General features: G+C 40.7%; 1 protein-coding gene across 1 annotated transcript in view; it reads left to right on the plus strand.

Moving 5' to 3' along the window:
* The window catches only part of pi4kab (phosphatidylinositol 4-kinase, catalytic, alpha b), a 28374-nt gene extending 11903 nt beyond the window's left edge, over positions 1-16471 (plus strand). Inside the window, 34 exon segments of the mRNA XM_054611307.1 lie at positions 1420-1556; positions 1646-1779; positions 2403-2485; positions 2578-2648; positions 2787-2911; positions 3002-3083; positions 3258-3341; positions 3651-3740; positions 4177-4296; positions 5269-5361; positions 5448-5604; positions 5689-5816; positions 5918-6076; positions 6193-6344; positions 6474-6581; positions 6666-6793; positions 6905-7063; positions 7178-7257; positions 7371-7570; positions 8444-8534; positions 9538-9705; positions 10574-10627; positions 10727-10847; positions 10936-11065; positions 12513-12656; positions 12765-12835; positions 12920-13026; positions 13129-13233; positions 13330-13455; positions 13545-13665; positions 14778-14937; positions 15022-15111; positions 15215-15298; positions 15393-16471. Coding sequence (XP_054467282.1) covers positions 1420-1556; positions 1646-1779; positions 2403-2485; positions 2578-2648; positions 2787-2911; positions 3002-3083; positions 3258-3341; positions 3651-3740; positions 4177-4296; positions 5269-5361; positions 5448-5604; positions 5689-5816; positions 5918-6076; positions 6193-6344; positions 6474-6581; positions 6666-6793; positions 6905-7063; positions 7178-7257; positions 7371-7570; positions 8444-8534; positions 9538-9705; positions 10574-10627; positions 10727-10847; positions 10936-11065; positions 12513-12656; positions 12765-12835; positions 12920-13026; positions 13129-13233; positions 13330-13455; positions 13545-13665; positions 14778-14937; positions 15022-15111; positions 15215-15298; positions 15393-15444 — 3914 coding nt within the window. The 3' untranslated portion in view covers positions 15445-16471.
* The last annotated feature ends 3913 nt before the right edge of the window (positions 16472-20384 follow it).

Consider the following 20384-nt stretch of genomic DNA (forward strand, 5'->3'; position numbering starts at 1 on the left):
GTTCTGCAATAATGCGCTATATTGCTTACACATACGTGGCATAAAGTGAGTGAGAGAGGTCAACTTTAACTTCCCATCAAATCTCTTCTGCGTTCAATGTTGAGGTTTTAAAAGTCAGATGTGTCAGAATTCTGTATTTAAAGGATTCAAGTCATTATGCAACACAGGGTTGCACAACAAAATGCAGTTGTAGCCCATTTGCAACACAAGAAAAACATGACAAACAAACAAAATCAGTATTGCATTCCTGTAGGGCATTTTTGAATTGTATCATAAGGAATTTAATTTATGCTGTGTACTCTGTCCTTTTCTACTTGCAGGACGGGGTTTACATTATTTAATTATAATTTGCATGGGTATTATGGATATTATGGTCATGTATTCATTCACACTGGAAATGATTATTAAATGTTACAGGTAAAATTTAATTTATGTGACTCATATCAAACCCAACGCAAATGGGAATGATGATAAATGATGTAAAAAAAGTGTTTATTGCTGACAGTAAGTAGTCAGACAGTCTGGCCTGCTCTCTCTGACTTTAATTGTATCCATAACAAAAGTTAATGGGAGGAAATAACAGATCATTAAGAGAAAAATCTTTCTGATACAGGACAAAAGTTGTTTGTTTTTCAGATCTACAATTAAAGAGTTTTTACTAGATGGTAAATCATAAAACAAATAGAATAAAAAGCTTGACAGGGATACACTTTTGTGTGATCTGTCTTCACTATTGTATGAAACTTCAGTGATATTGAGATATATCAGATCAGTCTGATCGGCTACATCGTCCAATCAATAACTGATATCAAATGAGGGGGCGTGTTGGCCGTTAAAAGACTTCTGTGAAGGCCTCTCTTTTGTATCCCTCCTTGCTCCTCAGGGCGGAAATAAGAGCTTTGCGACGGCCTTCAAGATGGCGAACTAGAAAGACTTCCTGTTCAAGCAAAGATGAAGGAAATATCAAATAAGAGACTTGGGGATGCACCTTAATTGAGTGACCTCTTAGTAAGCCTTGTCGAACCTGTTAGGGTGGGACAAACACCTTTGCATCATTCTTATTCGCAGATAAAGATCCGTGAACTTGTACATTTTCTTCAAAGCTCCAGCCCTCTAACAACCTGAGCTGAGGTCTGATTAACCAGAATTGATATGCAAATTTATTTCACACCAGATGGGGAAATAGAAATATTTGAGTTGTGTGATGAAATGGTTCATTAAATGCAATAAAGACAGATGTTTGGATTCTTCTATCATCACTATCAACCCTAAATAAAACCTAGAAACATACTGAGGAGTGTTATTTCACAGCTCTTAATCATTAAATCAAATCAGAGATATTAGCATACAAACATACCAACATGCATTTCCTGATTTTATATATATATATATTTCTATATTTATATTGTGTTCTTTCAGGGCTTTGGCCAGAGGAGTGGTATGAAGGTGTGTGTGAGATTGCCACCACGTCTCCTCTCCTCACCTTTCCCAGCGGAGAACCTCTCCGCTCTGAACTGCAGTACAACTCTGCCCTGAAAAATGATACAGTCACACCGGTACAGTGCTTTTCTTTTTCTTACAGTAAAGTAGCTAAACAACAATGACAGTCGGACTAATCTTTAAATTATCCATTTCTGTCCACCAGGCCGAGTTGAGCGAGCTGCGAGCAACCATCAGCAATCTCCTCGACCCGCCTCCTGAAGGATCAGCCCTCATTAACAAGCTGGACTTCGCCATGTCCACGTACCTGCTCTCCGTCTACAGACTAGAATACATGAGGTCAGCTCCTTTACGCCTATGAATACAGTTTACAGTGTTTTATTTTGTATATGGTCAGGTCAATCAATCAATTAGAACTTTAATACAAACCAGATAAAACACATTACATACAGTAGCACAATAGTTATGACAATAGATTATAAATCGGAGTCCTACAAAGAGACAACTATACCAATGATTCTACAGCTTGGATTGGTAGCGTGTAGTACAACAGCTTGTCGAGTATTGACTCCTGCAGCCACAGACCAATTCATTGGATACACTCCATGAAGGTCTCTTAAGTAATATAAGTGTCATCATAAGCTACTTGGAAGTCCCTATAAGCCTGATTTTCTTTAGTTTGACCACAAGTGGGCAGTGTAGAGACATCTTGACTCCATTTTTACATGCGCTAAAATAGTGTAAGAGAAAGTTTGATTGTGCACACATCATGTGGTGTTGCCTATAAATATGTCATTTTGATCTGGGATAAACCTCTCCATGATATTTGACCTTATTACAAACGCTATGATTATTTTTAGACAATCCAGAGTCAGGTTATTTTTGTCATTTCATAATAAAAAATGTTAGACACCTCAGAGTATGAAACTTTGTAATATCTCTTTCCTCCTGCCCTCTTTCAGGATGCTGCGATCCAATGATCCAGACAGGTTCCAGGTCATGTTTCGATACTTGGAAGACAAAGCCATCCAGAAAGACAAATCTGGTGAGGGCTCTACACCCGTTCACATCTGGTCATTCTTTTCCTCATGCTGTGTTATGCATTCTCTCAAATTCACTTTTTTATCATCTTCGCAGGCATGATGCAGTGCATCATTTGTGTTGGCGACAAGGTGTTTGATGTCTTCCTCCAGATGATGGCTGAGAAGGTAGGGAGCATGGTTTCTCTTCAAAATGTGGGTGATGGCGAACAATTACCAAAAGGCCTAGAGGGCTCGTTGACAGTGCATTTGATTCTTCAGTATCACTGAATCACAATTAAAGCATATTTTTATCATGCTTTCTAGCCAAAGACCAAAGAGCACGAGGAGGAATTGGAACGACATGCCCAATTCTTATTGATCAACTTTAACCACACCCACAAGAGGATCCGCAGAGTGGCGGACAAGTACCTTTCTGGTTTGGCTGAGACGTGAGTGTTAATGATGCCTACGTTTTATTATTTATCCATCATGTTATATACAGTATGAATCATATTTCTCATGTGTTTTACCTCTACCAGATTCCCCCATCTGCTTTGGAGCGGACGCGTGTTGAAGACCATGTTGGACATCTTGCAGACGCTCTCTCTGTCGCTGAGTGCTGTAAGTATCTCTGTACACTATTCTTCTCTGGTGCAGCTTTGAGTCAACATCTATAGTTAAAATAAGGTGTTTATGGTGGAACCAAAGCATAGTTTGAATTATTTTAGCTTGCAGTGTTGAGAAAGTGTTAGTGTTCAGCCTCAGTTTCAACAAACGTCTTCTCTGTTTATTCAGGACATCCACAAGGATCCGCCATACTATGACATTCCAGACACCCCCTACAGGATCACGGTTCCTGACACATACGAGGGCCGAGAGGTGAGTTTAGACTGTTGATTCATCTTAAGACCACTAGAGGACAGCACAGTATTGGTTTTAAAGACAGTAGTGGCAGTAGTTTTGAGATTGTTTAATTGGTTCATCAGCTACATTATGCTTTGTGATGGAAGTTAATGTGATGTTTTTACATAACATGATATGATTAAATATCTTAGTTTCCAGGCTTCCAAAAAAGAGAGATTCATTACATTACAATACATTTGTGTAGGGATACATTTTATTGAAATGGATTGTCTAACAGTCCGTCTTCATAAATAATCATATCCGGGTTTCTTCACCTCCTTGTAGAGCATAGTGAAGGACTTTGCCGCTCGCTGTGGTGAGATCCTGAAAGAGGCAATGAAATGGGCCCCTTCAGTCACAAAGTCCCACCTACAGGTGAGTTCCTTTACCTTTATGTTTCCTCAGAGTGGAGATCTTCTCTTTGGCTTCAGAAGGATCAAAAAAGCTGGGGAGTTTAAGAGAAGGTCAACACAACTCAGTTAAATGGCTTATATTAATTGTTTTCAATTAAGATAACAAAAAAAAAGGTGGCGTTACTGGAAGTAACTTGAGATACTAAAACGTTGAACTTCACAGCTGGCTTTGGTTGTGTCTGTATAGTTTAAGCAACACTTCAGCTACAATACTACAATAGAAATTTTAACTAATTACCCCAAATTACTTAAATTAGTTAAGTTTTTTTTTTTTAAGGTTAACAATTTTATATTTTGATTTTAGAGAAAAAATGTCGTAGTTGTTCTAATACAGTTTCTCTTTTCCCCCTTTTCTGTCTTTTTTTTATGTCCATTCCTGTATGTTGTGCCTTGCTCAGGAATACTTGAACAAGCATCAGAACTGGGTGTCAGGACTTTCCCAGCACACTGGCCTGGCCATGGCCACAGAGAGCATACTGCACTTTGCCGGCTACAACAGACAGAGTACTACACTCGGCGTGAGTCTCTCTCACACACACACACACACACACACACACACACACACACACACACACACACACACACACACACACACACACACACACACACACACGCAGGCATCCCTGCATGTTTGCACACAAACCTTTTCCCCAGATTAAGGACGGGCTGAATTTAGCCAAATTTACACGTATTAAATTAATGGTGAGGTCATAATCTGAGCAACATTCACATTTAAGCCTCTTTAAATACTGCGAAACACTCAGGAAGTGAGAAATGTCATTCCTGACGCATCAAGAAGGACTCGGAAAAGTAGGACCTACTGAAATCTTCTAAAGAACATTTGGCCTTAGAGCTTTTTGATTTGAAGCTTATTAACATTGTCCAACAGGGCCCTTTGAAGTTAACAAATGTGCCATTTAGTCATTTTGTCAGAGCCTTTGCAGTCTTGTCAAAGCTGAGCAGAAGTGTCTTGTATCCTTTTTTAGCTCTGTAAACACTGGGAGTCCAGTTGTCTAGTTATTTAGAGCATTGTATGTTCATGTGTGCATGCTTACTAGTCCATGTGACATTGTTTTGCTTGCTACGCATTGCCTTTATGTTCTTGGGCTTGAATTCTGCTATATCTGTCTTTTCATTTGCTTCATTTGTTGTATTTTGTCTTTATTAAACTGCACCGAACTACCTGCCTGGTTGCTTGGCTGGTTTGCGGATTTGCTGGTTGCCTGGTTACTTACCTGCAATGGACGGGTGGGTTGGTTGGCTGGTTGCCCATTTGGCTAACTTGGTTTTGCTGGTGCTGCCCCCCCCCCACCCACCATGTGGCCAACCATAGGCTGCTTTCCCTCAGGTTGGTCTGAACTCCAAACACAGAGAGACAGGGCTCAGGCATGACACCTTCAGTTTAGCCATAGACGTGATTCAGCACAGCTATGATCTACTTTCTTCGCTTCGGGACCGCGTGGCCCCTAAACCGTGTGTGTTTTCATTAGACCACCCAGCTGACGGAGAGACCAGCGTGCGTGAAGAAGGACTACTCCAACTTCATGGCATCGCTCAACCTACGCAACCGCTACACAGGAGAGGTGAAGTCTTGTCAATATTAACATGATGTGACTTTCCTAGACTTTCTGCACACAGTATGATTCACACCTGCTTATGTTCTGTCTAGGTGGCTGGTATGATCCAGTTCTCTGAGGCGACTCACAGCCAGTCGGACCTCAACAAACTGGTGATCCATCAGATGACCAGCGCTCTGGAAAGGAAAGACCCAGAGGCCTTCACCCAGGCCATGTTCAAGATGGCCGCTCTGCTTATAAATACCAAAAGTTTGTATAAGTCTTTCAGCAATAGTGCAAGTTTTTTTGTTGTTATAATTCAGTTCTGGTAAGTTTCTACATTTTGTCTCTCAGACTGCAATCCTCAGCTCCTGCACCATCTGTGCTGGTCTCCTCTGAAGATGTTTACAGAACATGGCATGGAAACGGCTATTGCCTGCTGGGAATGGCTCCTGGCTGCACACAACGGGGTGGAAGTGCCAGTAAGTGTTTCATAAAAGTCATATGAAGATGGTGTTAAATGATTGTGGATCTTGGTTTGAGATGTTTTGTAGAATAGATCCTTTCTTTTCCGTCTGCATAGTTCATGCGTGAGATGGCAGGAGCCTGGCAGATGACAGTGGAGCTGAAGATGGGCCTGTTTTCGGAGGCTAAGGTGGAGACCGGCCCTCTGGCTGTGTCAGAGGAGAGTCAACCTGCCCCCTGTGCACCTGACGTGGTCCCCCACTTCCTCTGGATAGAGGTCAGTGACAGGCACTCGTAAACTATAGCTTTGTATTTTTCTTAAAAAAGAGTTGAGACGATTATAAGGGTTGGAAACGATGACCTCCTTATTCCTTCTTTCTGTTCTCCCTACAGTTTCTGGTGCAGAGGTTTGAGATAGCCAAGTACAGCAGCGCTGACCAGGTGGAGATTTTTACCGCCATTATGCAGAGATCCCTGTCCCTGAGCGTTGGAGGACCCAAAAGCAGCCTGAACCGACATGTCGCAGCCATCGGACCAAGATTCCGGTACAGAGTCTCATTGTTACGACAGCAGACTAGTTTAATCTTAAATGCTGTAATAATCAGCTGCCAGAAGAGAAATACTGTATCCTCAACCTGATAATACCATTGTTTCAACACTTTGCTTTATTTCAGACTGCTGACTCTGGGTCTGACTCTTCTGCATGCCGACGTTGTGACAAACGCCACCATCAGAAATGTTCTTCGAGAGAAGATCTATTCCACGGCTTTTGACTACTTCAGGTTAGAAAAAAAAATCTGAGTTTTCAGTCTTGTATTTTTGTATTATCCTGTCCAATAACATCTTTGCCATCTCTCTTTGTGTAGTGTCACTCCCAAATTTCCCACTCAGACGGATAAGCGGCTGAGAGAAGACATCAGTATAATGATCAAGTTCTATGCCAGCCTGCAGTCTGACAAGAAGTATCTGGCAGCCAACCAGCTGGTTCCCCCAGGTACAACACAGAGAGAACCGTGGCCTAATAGTTCAGTAATAACAGAATTAGAAACTTCACACAGCCCAAGAATTCATACTTGATATGCTGATTTGATTTTCCTTTGTTTAGATCCCCAAGAAATGTCTGTGAACAGCCTGTCCGTCATGGCAGGGACAGATAGCAGGAACAGTCTGGATGCAGCTATGGGCCAGAGGCAGCAGGTGACTCAGGGGTGGATCAACACCTACCCTCTGTCCTCCGGGATGTCCACTATATCCAAAAAATCCGGTAAAACATTAATAAGATGTGCTGGAACACACCGTGTGCTGTAAAAGATGCTTCTTATTCACAGATGAAAAAGGTCTTCAGTAATGTAATATTTCCTCTGTCACAATGTTTCAGGACTGTCTAAGAAAAGCAACAGAGGCACTCAGCTGCACAAGTACTACATGAAACGTCGGACTCTTTTACTGGCTTTGCTGGTATTTACATTTTCTCAACCACAAGAAGAACATTGTCATCAAATGATTACATTTCTACACGTAGTTCTGTGAATGACACCTCATTGGGCTATTCTGATGATGTCTCTCTTCAGGCCAGCGAGATTGAGCGGCTGACGATTTGGTACAACCCGTTATCCACCCAGGAGCTCGCTATTGCCACGGAACAGTCGGTGGAGACCAGCATTGCTAACTGGAGGTCCAAATACATCAGTCTGACGGAGAAACAGTGGAAGGACAACATTAACCTGGCCTGGAGCATAGCACCTTACCTCGCCCTGCAGCTGCCTGCCAGGTAGACTGAAGAGCAAAATGCATCACATCCCAAGCAAGTTTCATCAGTGTCGATCCCAAAGTGTAATAGATTTTGTCTTCACAAATTTGAACATTTAGAAAACTTCAATAATGGGTTCCTAAACATGCCGAAATCCATAACTTTCTGCACATTATTGCCTTCAAAGAATTTGAATGATAAACTACAACAAAACAAAGGTGGCAGAGAATTCAGAGTCACACTTATGACATTGTCTCACACCATTAATGCATTAAAAAAAGGTACATGTTTTAGCTGAATAAACTATCCAAAACAGACTAGCTTATTTCACTATATGACCCCTTAACCTAAATGTACTGTGAGTAGGATTTTTGCGGTTGTGGTTCCGAAGTTGGCCCCTCCTCTACGGCCTAACCAGTGTTAGGGTGCTCCCCAGTGAGGTGAAAGGCAACCCAAGATTTACTGTTGTATTAAAACAAACTTGCCATTATGTCACGCTATATTTATGGTTTGTTTTCGGAGCTATGTTTGCCAATATCCTAGCTTCCTCTTGAATGCGTGCTTTTGATCTGGCACCTGGTCGCTACGTTGTCTATGAAGGTTGCTGACAGAAATGTCCCAAACACAGCAACATAAAAAGAAAAGAGACAATCCAGGCAAAATGGGTAATGATGATTTAGAGGGATTATTTTTGTATGAGTCTATAATTGTTTATTTATTTAAGGAGAAATCCTACTCATTGTGCCTTTTTTAGTATGCATAAAATATGCACCAACAATGACTGAAAATGAAGACTATGGATATACCTAGAATATAGATAGAACATGGCTTAGCTACTCTCACATGAAAGTTCACTTGGGCATGTACCTATACAATTTATGTTTTGTTTTACAGATTTAAAAACACAGAGGCGATCGTCTCTGAGGTGACCCGTCTGGTGCGAATGGATCCGGCCGCCGTGTGCGACGTTCCGGAGGCAGTCAAGGTGAGGTTGTCTGCCTGTCACCGCAAAACAACGGGATGGCAGTAGTGTCTGCCGTCCTTTGGCACAATGAAGCCTACACATTTTCTGGCCAAAGTCTGCTTGTGCATGTGTGATACAATAGGCTTTATGAAAACAGACTGAACAGCTTCCAACGTGTTGTGAGGCCTAATTGCTGTCACTATACCATGACAAGTTCATAAACTGCCTTATCAGACTTACGCTTCCCTCTATTACTTGTATGTATAAGATAAAGATATTTTGTGATTTAAAAACCCTTACTGGACATCTTTTTTCATTTGAATACGAACTATATTAAGCAATTACAATCATCTCTAGCCAGTCAGTCTATACATTCAGTCATAAACTTTTACCTTAATAGGCAGTCATTTTGCAGCCCTTGACAGATAATACTGTTGACTCTTTTTGACCTAAGAGATTTTACATTTTCTCATGTGACTTTTTAAGTAATATGTTGGTTGTCTCAACTGCATTCTGTTAAGTTTCGGCAAAAGTTAAGAAGGAAAAAGTTAATATTTGTCACTCTGTTTTGCTTTCAAGGGATCATATCACCTGGGAAATGTGTTAATAGTAATCTCCTTCCCTCCAGCTTCCCCTAGTCCTTTTCATTTAGTTCTAGCCGACTGAACTCCTAATGAGCCTCATACCTGTCTGAGGAAGAGGCAGGGGAGGCAGAGCAGGGCCTTCCCCAAAGGCCACCATAAATGCAGCGGATGATCCTCCTTGACATCTCGTACTTGTTTATTCCAGTCACTTCAGTTACTAATAAACACAGTTTCCTCAGGAGGCTAGTTAGCACACCGTCAGTCTTTGGGTCTTAACCTTGCATCAGTGTGCTGACATGTTTGATGCAGGAATATGGATCCAGTGATGCATGCTGGGCATGATAGCAGAACCTCTCCGAGAATCGATCATCATGTCGGCTTGAACTTGAACCGTTTTTGACACATTTACCAATTCATTCTTTTTTTCTCTTTTTTTTCAGTTCCTGGTGACGTGGCACACAATTGATGCAGACTCTCCAGAGCTGAGTCATATCCTGTGCTGGGCCCCAGCAGATCCCCCAACAGGACTGTCCTACTTCTCCTCCATGTACCCTCCTCACCCCCTCACAGCCCAGTACGGGGTCAAAGTACTCCGCTCCTTTCCTCCGGTACGTTCATGCACACATCGCACATACAAAATCATCTGTTGGATTTGTTTTTATTCCCTGTGCGAAAAAAATAACCAGGATTTTCTCAAGAAGCATCAAACTAGGAAACATGATCAGAGCTGATTTTGCTAAAAGTTTCACAAACACTTGATCCTAGTGCTGAGTTCAGGGGTCTATAATTCACGTCATATGCCCAATGGCGGTGTTGCAAAGAACATTAATTTAAGTACTATTTTGAAGTATTTACTTGAGTATTACCATTGTCTGCTGCTTTATACTTCTACTCCGATACATTCCTGAGGAAAATATTGTACTTTTTACTCTTACATTTATTTGATAATCGTAGTTACTTGTTAATTCTTAGATTCAGATTAACAATTTAAAATACAATCAACAAGTAAATGATGGTGTTATATTATAGATTAAGCTACCCAGCAGTATACAAAGTGTTAAAATTCTGGTAAAAAGTGGTGTACGCAACAATGATAATTATAATCCAACAATATAATATATATTATTCTGAAATGTGCCAAGTACTTAGATTTCTGGTACTTAAAGTACATCTAAATGCTGATACTTCTAAATTTAATTAGGAATGCATGACTTTTACTTGTAACAGAGTATTTCTTCCCTGTTGTATTGCTACTTCTACTTAAGTAAAAGATCTGAGTACTTCTTCCACCAATGCCTTATGGTGAAGTCTAAACCAGATTTAGACGTAGCATCTCAGCCAGCACTAATAACATTTGATGAAACTGTGACTGATAATCACTGTGGTTGCCCCATTATTTGTAGGGGACTCTGTCTCAGTTGTAAACAATGAATCACACATTTATGGTATTCCTTTTTTTCCCCCAACTTTTTCTAGGATGCCATTTTGTTTTACATTCCTCAAATTGTCCAAGCGCTTCGTTACGACAAGGTAAATATCGGATCTCATGAAAGAAAAAATGAATTTAAAGCCTGCACATATCTTCAGATTATTTAATCATCACAACCTTCCTGCTGTAACTCGGTGTAGATGGGTTATGTGAGAGAGTACATCCTGTGGGCCGCTCAGAAGTCTCAGCTTCTGGCTCACCAGTTCATCTGGAACATGAAGACCAACATATACCTGGACGAGGAAGCCAACCAGAAAGACCGTGAGACAGACACTCCACACGTGCAAATCAACACCAAAACCCGTGACCATACAAATGTTAAAAGCTCCCATGTCCTCTCTCCCTGCAGCCGACATAGGGGAGCTGCTGGAGCAGATGGTGGAGGAGATCACCGGCTCTCTGTCTGGTCCGGCTCAAAGCTTCTACCAGAGAGAGTTTGACTTCTTCAACAAGATCACCAATGTGTCGGCCATTATCAAGTAGGAACACTCTTTACGTTTATTTTCTTTTAAATTAGACTCCACGGACACTCTGTGTGTTTAACATGTCTTTAGCCATTAATTACTGTAACATATTCTTTTCATTACTGCCACATTGTTCCCTTTAGTCACCAGACCTTTTTGATTGATAGCACACGGCATCCATTGGTTTCAGTTTTGAGAGGTCTGAATTTGGCTCCATCACAGTGAACATTTTCAGTTTTAGTAACAGGTGAGAGCAGAGACTGTTTGAGGGGGCTACTTTTAACACCATTCCTCAAATTAAGGGGTCAGTCTGCCAGTAAATGTAAACAATACCTTTTAGTTAAAAGGCTGCAACAAGTCCTGTATAACCCCGCAATCCCTTTAACATAAGACATGACCTTGATTTATTTCTCTACTCCTCTCTGCTCCCCTTACTTCAATATTCTCATCATGATCTAATTTAACTACTTTTTCCATCATGTTTTAGTTTCATCCTCATTGTAGCGGCTTAGTCTAAACTTTAAGCCACCGCTGCATATACAGAATAATAAGTAACTTGCTCGTAGTAGTGTCTGGTGAAATAGCAGAGTCCTACTTCGGCTTCTCTGATGGAATGTGTTACTGTTTATGCAGCCAAACCGTTATAATGACGCGTTTCATGTAGCATAGAGTAGCGGTTTAATAAACTATTGGTGCTCCTCCGTCCAGCAACACCTGTCCCAGAGTGAAAGTTCCAACCTACATTGTTAATCACCCAAAGCACATGGGAACACATACTGGACCAATATTGAGTCCTTACATACACTAGAAACGACTCCTCCACTTCTCTGTAATGATAAATTATAATACACTCTTCATCTTAAGTGGGGCTTTGAAAGAAAAGAGAAACTTTTTGAAGCCGTTAAGACACTGGTCTTTGTAAAAGGCCGTAAAGTAGCACTCCAGTTTAACTTTTCTGTTTAGACCGAACCCTCCAGGTGGTGTTGAAGGTGTTTATGAAGTGATAACAAGTGTTCCCCCGAGCCAAGATGTTTTGTTCCTTTCCCTGCCTCATACCACCTGCGGTCTGCTCTTTAAATCCCTTTGTTGTTCATTTATTTAGCTATTGTTTGCTGTACTGTCTCTGATTGTGCACCAGTCTGGAAGTTTTCTGACAGGGCCCCCATTAACGCTGGCTCTCAAGGAGAGTGTTTTGTCAGCCCACTAGAGGAAGACAAATCCCCCTCAGCCCTCATTACAGCACTAATTGCAACTATCCGGGGTAGAAACTTCTACCGTCCCCTGGCTTCCACTCTCTATTACTCTCAACCCCAGTGACTCACCTCTGTGAATAACAGCAGAGCCCGACTGTCACTTGTGGTCTGGAGTCATTCAGTGAGATACCCATGCATGCTGTTCTCTGTCAGAGCAGTCATAGAGGTGTGGAAACTCTTCAAGTTGTTTTTTTGTTTGTCTTCATCAGACCCTTTCCCAAAGGGGAGGAGAGGAAGAGGGCCTGCCTGGAAGCCATGTCCCAGATCAAAGTCCAGCCTGGCTGTTACCTTCCCAGTAACCCGGAGGCCATAGTCTTGGATATAGACTACAAGTCTGGGACCCCCATGCAGAGGTGGGCCTCAAAACAGTCATCCATAATGCTTGTTTTCAAAATAAATTGTGACTGCGTCTCTTTACTTCTATCTAAAGCACTTCCTCTTCTGTTTGTGTCTCTCTTTAGTGCTGCCAAAGCTCCCTACCTGGCCAAGTTCAAAGTTAGGAGGTGTGGTGTCAGTGAGCTGGAGAAAGAAGGTACTTAAATGAAACTAAAGTAGAGAATGTTTTTTATCAAATATGCGCAGACAGAAACAGTTTGTCATGATTTCCTCTCATCAGGTCTGAAGTGTTGCTCAGATTCTGTAGATGAGGGGAAGAGTGAAGAGGAGGCAAAGAGAATCTGCTGGCAGGCGGCCATCTTTAAAGTGGGAGACGACTGCAGACAGGTCTCCTCTACTTTCATTTACTACACCGCCGCTATCTCCCATCCACTTCATGATCGGTGCTTGACTTCCCTCTCTTCACCTTTTCATCCTTTGTGTTCACAGGACATGCTGGCTCTTCAGATCATCAGCCTGTTTAAGAACATCTTCCAGCTGGTGGGCCTGGATCTCTACGTGTTTCCTTACAGGGTGGTGGCCACGGCCCCTGGAGTGAGTTCATGTAAAACCTTTCCCATGTTCCTCTGTGTTACTTACAGCTACCGAATGAATCCTAATTTCCCCTGTTTCTGATGTTCCACCACACAGTGCGGAGTGATCGAGTGCATCCCAGACTGCAAGTCCCGGGACCAGCTGGGCCGTCAGACGGACTTCGGCATGTACGACTATTTCAGGAACCAGTACGGAGACGAATCCACACTGGCGTTCCAGAAGGTCATATACACCTTTTAAAATTCTACCTTATTTCTCAAGTGCTCGCTAATTATGTTTACTAACAGGTTTAATTGATATCTTTTTTTTAGGCGCGGTACAACTTCATCCGCAGTATGGCGGCTTACAGCTTGCTGCTCTTCCTGCTGCAGATAAAAGACAGACACAACGGGAACATCATGCTGGACAGCCAGGGCCACCTCATCCACATCGGTGCGTATTGAGAGCGTTGTGTGCTTCTGGTGTGAATTAAATGCTAAATGGACTAGTACTTGTATAGCGCTTTTCTGGTCTTCTGACCACTCAAAGCTCTTTTACATGACATGTTCATTTACCTACATTACTGTTACACACTCATTCACACACTGATGACTGGGGGCTACCATGAAATGTACCACCTGCCCATCAGAACTAACTAACTAACATTCATACCCATTCATACACCTGAGGCACGATTTGGGATTAAGTTTCTTGCCCTAGTTGCGGCAACAACAGAAGCTGTCCAACTTTCCTCAAGCTTGTGTTCATTATTTCCTGATATCATACTTTACTTTGTTGCTATTGTTGTTTACTGAGAGATGAGGACAAAAGTCAGACTTCCATAATTTTCCTTTTTCATTAAAACGAAAACGGCTACAAAATGTTCAGTAAACACATCATATAAGTTACAGCGACAGCCCATACAAGCAAATTTGGTCACATGTAGACCTATCAGTAAATTGACAAATAAATATACTGTAGTTTATGCTAACATATGACAAAAGAGAGCTTGCTTTGTTCAGGCTCTGTCTGTAAATCTCCTCAGCTGCGCTGGACACACACATAACCTCTACACACATCTGTCTCACTCAGGCATAACTCATAATAATTCATGTTGATCCATAATGAAAAATATGAGTTTACTTTTCCTCATTTAATGGTCGATTTGGGATTTTGGAGGTAATGCATAGCTTTTATAAAAAAAAAGAAAGCATTAAATCTTGATTTTAACGACGATGACCATGGCAATTTTTTTTTTTTTTTGAAGCTGGGAAACATTTGGGTCAGCCGTAGTTTGTATTACAGGTTGTTTTAATATTTTCAAAGTGCATCAAGACTTTTTACTTTTTTTATTGAGACAGTATTGTAATTCAAACTTTGTAACCCAATCTTTTATTGAGCATCCTTTTGTCTGCAGTCTTAACCAACCGTTTTGAGTGATTGTATTTGTAATCACAGTCGTGCCACACATTATCTTCATGCCGCCAAATCATACAGCAGCATTCAAAAACGGAATCCTAAACTGTCCTGGTTGTGTTTGTCCCACTGTGGTTGTGTGTTTCCAGACTTCGGGTTCATTTTTGAAAGCTCTCCCGGTGGGAACCTCAGCTGGGAGCCCGACATCAAGCTAACCAGCGAGATGGTGATGATCATGGGTGGGAAGATGGAGGCGACGCCCTTCAAATGGTTCATGGAGATGTGTGTGAGGGGATACCTGGCCGTCAGGTGAGAACGCACACGTGCTAAAGCTAAAGTGTTCACTGCGCTATTAAGAATGTAACATTAAGACATGTTTCTCTGCTGAATCAGGCCCTACATGGATGGAGTGGTCTCCTTGGTAACACTCATGCTGGACACTGGCCTCCCCTGCTTCAGAGGACAGACCATCAAATTGCTCAAGTGAGTCAGACATGGGGATCGTGACCGCATGTAAATGTGAATAAGCAGTTTGAGTGTCATCTGCTGTTGTCGCTCAGACTCTTTTTTTTTTCCCCACATCTAGGCAGCGGTTTAACCCGGGATTGAGTGAGAAAGACGCAGCTTCCTACATCATCAAAATCATCCAGAACTGTTTCCTTAGCAACAGGTCAGTACAAAGCCTCAACAGTTAACATACTCTTCTTAATATTGATCTCCAGAGAACGTTAATCACATTTGTCCTATTGCTCTTTGTCTTACAGGAGTAGAACCTACGACATGATCCAGTATTACCAAAACCAGATCCCATACTAAACGTCTGTGCCTGAGCATGTGCATATTTCAGCTGGTACATCGTGTGTGCGTGTGTTCGCGTATGTGCCTTTGTTAATGTTCAACATTGAAGATTGTGGCTCATTGTTCCTGCTAAATGTTGGATGTTTTCTCGTTTCCTCTCAAACCATATTTTTCTAGATGTCTATCACCTTATTTATTTTGTTATGCTGAAACCAATGTTTTTAACTATTGTTATGTCATTGCACTAGCATCTTGACTTCTGTGCGCTTAGATTTAAAAAAGAAAAGAACTTCTCTGTAATTTGCACATTCAGTTAGATTCCTAATCAGAGTTTGTGCCAATTTGAAATCACTTGTAATGTTTGTGAAAGTGGATTCTTAAAGCTGTTGGGTTTTAGATGGGGTTTGAAATGTAATTGGATACTTGAAGTAGCTGAAGTAGACCGGTTTCAGTTCTGACCAATGTGGCCTATTCTGTCATCTCGTACTTGACTGTACTACTGTGCTTCTCTCTTTAATGGACCAGTCAGAGTTCTTTGATCTGTAGCATGGTACTTGTCTTGTATTTAACAGTGACGACTGACTGTATATACATGAGTTACAATGTCTGTATTTTGGGGTTTTCCGTATTTGCAGCTACCACGGGAGAAATGACACACACACGTTCTGGGGAAACACTGGGGCTGAGTTTTGTATATTTAGCGTTGCCAAAGGGGGGAGGGAAGATAATGCACATAAATCAAAGTTTTCTATTGTTTGTGGATGAAGGTAGGACACAGCTTGAATGTTGGGCAGTTGCATGAAGTTAAGTGTTAACTACCATGTAGCCTGTGTCCAATGTGGCTTTTGGTGGACGTTTCTTTTGTAATCCAAAGTGCTGTGCCCCATGTCCGTTTGGATAGCTTAAGCCATCATCTAATGTTACTGATTGTAAAGATTTTGCCTCTCTTTGTATATTTATATTCATGGCCCATTTTAAGTCTCCTTTTCTATCTTCATGCCTTTTGAATGAGAATGCATAAGATAAAAAATCACATAAAGATATATTAACTTAAAGAAACTGTCTTGCTGGTGATCCTTTGAAGACATTGTTACACTTGATGATACCTTTTAAGGACCATTTAAGTGGTTTACATTGTCAATGGGCAGGTAGATACAATTACTTGTTTGACTTTATTTTATGGCATACTATATTATGATTTTTGTACGTCAGAAAATCTCATACTATAGAATGTCATAAGAAAGTCTATATCATAATATGTCATAATGACTCCTATGACATGCAATACTATGACTCTTTTAATCATAATATACTATGACTATTTCAACATACTATACAAATACCTTTTTAGGTCTTTTTTCGACATACTGTAATGTGACTTTTTATGACTCTTCTTTGACAAACTATAATGAGTTTTATTTAAAAGAAATTGACATACTATACTCAGAATTTTTAGGACTTTTAAGAAATATGCTGTTGCTTTTTAATATCTTTTTGACATACTTAATAAATAAATAAATAATACTATGACTTTCTTTGACTTAATACACTAGTATTTTTTATTTCTTTTATTTTTACATATTACACTGTTACTCTTTTATGAATTTTTACGACATACTATACTATTACGTTCTTTTTTAAGGACATACTTTACGATCACTCTTGTAGGACTTTTTGGGATGTTCTATAATATGACTATTTTCGTCTTTTTTCAAAATACTATTCTAATACTTTTTCATGATTTTTTGGGACATACTATACTATGACTTTTTTTCGACATACTATACTATGACTGTTTTATGTATTTTTTCAACATGCTATTCTGTGACTTTTCAAATTAGAAAAAAAGGTTAACTAATACATCGCTTTAAAAATATGTCCCTCCTAGTATCAAAGTTAAGAGTGGAGAATAATCAAAAATAAGTAGAGGTGTGTCAACAGCTTCCCACAATGTGTGATCATGTTTCCCTTCAGCACCTACATTCTGTATCTTACATTTACAGCCACCAGAGGGCAGCACATAATGACACATTTCATGAGTCTCACCATTCTTGTGGGGGCCAGTTATGATTGATTCAAAGATGATTGCACTCAATCAGCTAGTGTGAAACCTAATTAGCTAGAATTCACAGATGCAAGCTGACTCTGCTTTTGAGGAAGATCTTGGCCTCCGAAAGCAACGTGACTTTAAATGGAGGGCTCACCTGTGTGTGTTTCTTCTGCTGTAAAACACAGAATTGAAGCACACAACAACCCAGTAAAAACACAATCTCAAAAAGAGGGATCAGTGAATTATTGAAGCCATTCAGCAACAAATGCATACATCAAAAATATTGGAAATACCTGCTCAGTGATTTTAAAGTGAAATGAAAACAACCTGTTAAGTGAACAAAATGCAACAGAGATTGTTTTTGCTTTTACTTTCGCTCCCTCGCCATCATGTGTAAAGCCTTTACTAATACATTTAAAAATATCAACAACAATCTGTAATTCATATACTGTGTGTGTGTGTGTGTGTGTGTGTGTGTGTGTGTGTGTGTGTGTGTGTGTGTGTGTGTGTGTGTGTGTGTGTGTGTGTGGTCAGGTCAACACGCTGGGGGCCAAACAACGAGTAAGAGATGCAGAGAGAGCAGAGATCCCATGACGGCACCCTGGGCTGCTCGTGCTTTTAATTCTCACAGCTGAAATATACCAGCAGATAAAATGAAAAGCCCACAGATTTAATTAAAGAAAAAAACACGCTTGTGGTTGTTTATGGGTGGATTCTCGATACTCTATTTGTTTAATATTTCATTGCACACAGACGTCCGGAGGGGAAACACCTTGATGTATTTTTGATGAGATCAGATCACTGACTGTCATGGCTACTCCCCGTGGTGCTGCAGGTGTACTGATCTAATCCTTATTAGATGGGTTTGTGTGTGTGTGTGTGTGTGTGTGTGTGTGTGTGTGTGTGTGTGTGTGTAGAGCAGAATGGACATACAAGTATCGTGGCCAAATAGTGACACACTTGTAACAACCCACTAATCATAAATGACAGCATATAGGCTAAATTTTGTCGGCATCCATCTTTAATTGTGGTGTCACTCAAGAGCTTGTGTAATATTGTCAGGGTAAGATATCTATAGGACTTGTTTCTTGAAATATCTGATAAAATCTTGTATATTGTATATATAATATGGTTCTCATACTCTGTCATTAATTATAGGAATCTTTTCTGGGTTCATTTCATATAGAAAAATGTCCAAAAAAAGGACAAATAGAGTAAAACACAAACACAAACTCCACAACTCAGAGAAAGGAAACAAGCGAATACACTTCCAGATCATAAACAATTTCATAAATTAAAAACCAGCTTGATGAGGATAACAACCACATAGAATCAAAGATTTAGAAATAAGTTGTACATGACTCTGAAAGGACAGTATATTAAAATCAAACCATGACAGAATGATGCTCAGAGATCTAAAGGAAAGTAATTAATGTTCTGGATTTGAAGCTACATACAAAGACATATTGATGCTGACAGTGTGGGTTAATGTGGGAGGCGTGTGTGTGTGTGTGTGTCTATGTGGGCGGTGGCGTTAGAGGGATTTATATTTGAATTGTCAGCGTGTGTGAGTGATAATCCACCATGTGCATCATACTGAGGTGTTTCTGTTTCTATTAGCTCGGGCATGAATCGTAGAATTGGCTAAAAAACCCACCTGATCTATTAACTGAATACACTCTCCTTCTCTTTCCTTTTCTCTCTCTCCCCCTCTCTCTCTCTCTCTACACAAACATATGCTGCGGCTCCATACATCTTTGTTCATCACATGCGTTAAACTGCCGTCTTGTGACACATTCATGCTTCCTAAACTCGGGCAGCCACGGTGCTGTATGCCAACCATGTGCTATGCAATAATTAACTCTTCTCTGAGCTGTTCCAGCCATTAAAGCTGTAGGGAGTGAGGCTGAGCAGAAAGGGCTATTTGTCCAAAGGCCAATGCAGACAGTCAGGCCTTTTGATGAGATGCTGGAGCTAATCAGGAATAGTGGCCGCCGTGCCCTGAATAGCAGTGTTGATGTGTGTGTGTATGTGGGTGTGTGTGTGTGTGTGTGTATGTGTTTTTTTTTTATTTGGGAAAAGGGAAACCAGTGCCACACAAAAGTCAGGCTGTCACCGCCAGCGTAGTTTTTATTTTCACATCATTGGGGCATCCAATAAAAATGGGCGGTCGACTGTAATGTCAACCATATGGTTAGCATACAGCCCAAATCACGGATGTTTATGAGAACGAGTCACAGCTTGTTTTAGAAGTCACTTTTAGACTTCTACGAAGACGGATGGCCGCTCTAATGAAAGCACATATTGTAATTTGCATATATATTAAGTCACTAATTCCGCCGTTAACAAAGATCCCATTTTCTGATCAACACGTGTTCACAGGCACAGCACACAAGATATATACACACATTGGAAAAAAAGCTCCAACTGTAATGCTAGTTTGAGGATTTAGTTTGCACTATCCTCATTGATATAAATGGGGTGGACACATTATTTGAAACTGCTCTCATTTATAACTGTACGACACAACACAGTTAAACAGCAGCACAAACCACATCCTCCAAAGCGACCAAATTAATGGAATGAATGCAAATGCAGCAAATCAACAGCTCAATAAAAAAACATTATAACCTTCATGCTGATTGGATTTATTGCATTGACTGTTGTGTTAGACTGCGTTAGTTTCAGCTGGATGTGTCTAATAAACTGCACAGTGTAAATTTACACTTAAATTCCTCCCAAACCGAACCCCTTTTCACTTAAGTCATTTTCTTATGGTTGCCGTTTGTTGCAGTTTGCATGAGACTGGAGGGCAATGTGTCTCCACTGTTGTTCAGTTGTGTTATATGATGGTGTGATGACTTAATGGGCGGCGTTGGAGCCACAGGCTTAACCAACAAACACTGTT

The sequence above is a fragment of the Anoplopoma fimbria genome, chromosome 13, assembly GCF_027596085.1.
Source record: "Anoplopoma fimbria isolate UVic2021 breed Golden Eagle Sablefish chromosome 13, Afim_UVic_2022, whole genome shotgun sequence".
Lineage (NCBI taxonomy): Eukaryota > Metazoa > Chordata > Actinopteri > Perciformes > Anoplopomatidae > Anoplopoma > Anoplopoma fimbria.